The 894-nt window shown below is 65.2% G+C and overlaps 1 protein-coding gene across 1 annotated transcript in view; it reads right to left on the bottom strand.

Moving 5' to 3' along the window:
• Positions 1-766: 766 nt before the first annotated feature.
• LOC106888583 (dedicator of cytokinesis protein 2-like) overlaps positions 767-894 on the bottom strand; it is a 79289-nt gene continuing 79161 nt past the window's right edge. Inside the window, exon 52 of the mRNA XM_014942918.1 lies at positions 767-891. Within this exon, the coding sequence (XP_014798404.1) occupies positions 767-891 (125 nt within the window). The remainder of the gene's footprint in view (positions 892-894) is intronic.

Here is an 894-nt window from a genome sequence, read left to right as displayed (position 1 = left end):
TCCTTTATTAGTCGGGAGGCAGGGGCTGGTGCCCGGCGTGGCTGACAGAGGCAGTGGCACCAGCAGGGCTGCAAAGCCAGATACCCACAGGAGAGGTGGCATGGTGTGAAGCGTGATGCTGCCCAGGCCCGCTCACAGTCCTGGCTGGCTCCTGTGCAGTCCCAGTGCCTGTTTGTCCTGGTGCTGCAGGATGGGGTGGGTGGCAGAGGGACGGGGGCTGCCCCTGGGATGGAGAGTGGGAGAGGAGGGAAGAGCTCGGTGTGTGCCGGTGGGGAGTGGGCTTGTCACCCTGTGCCTGGCACGGTCCGTGGGCAGTTCAGTGTGGAGGAAGGAAAGTTCTCTGGTGCAGTGTGGTCGCACCGCTGGAGGGGCTGTGTGGGTAGGAGCTCAGCACAGCTCTGTGTGGGAGAGACATCCTGGCAGGGGGTGGCACACAGCGGCTTCGCCTTAGCAGGAGAGCGAGCCTGGCCTGAGGGCTGGGAAGCATCTGGGGCAGGTGGGTCCCAGGGCAGGGGGGCATCTGGAGGGTGGCAGCAGCCAGACCTGGCTGGACATAGGGTGGCAGTCCCCTGTGCCACCCTGGGTGCCAGGGCACACAAGGAGTCCCAGTACTGCAAGAGAGGCGTGTGAGGGGTGGTCCAGCAGGCAAGAACCAAGCAGAGCCATTTGTCCAGCAGCCAGCTGGGAGCAAGGGCACCACAGGCTTTTCCATCCCAGTGGCAGGGGTGGCCGTGAGGGGACAATGCAGCTGCAGGCGGGCAGTGGGTCAGAGCTGTGACAGCCGCTTGGACTTGGGTGGGGGAGGCGGTGGCAACTTCAGCCCTTTATTTCCGTCCACTGTGGGCGACGTGGGCGCCTGCGAGCAGAGAGGGCAGTTACCGGGGGTGGGGGCTG

The sequence above is a fragment of the Calidris pugnax genome, unplaced genomic scaffold (assembly GCF_001431845.1).
Source record: "Calidris pugnax isolate Ruff unplaced genomic scaffold, ASM143184v1 scaffold15, whole genome shotgun sequence".
Taxonomy (NCBI): domain Eukaryota; kingdom Metazoa; phylum Chordata; class Aves; order Charadriiformes; family Scolopacidae; genus Calidris; species Calidris pugnax.
Note: the sequence above shows the minus strand (reverse complement) of the source record. Positions and strands in the feature narration are given on the sequence as shown.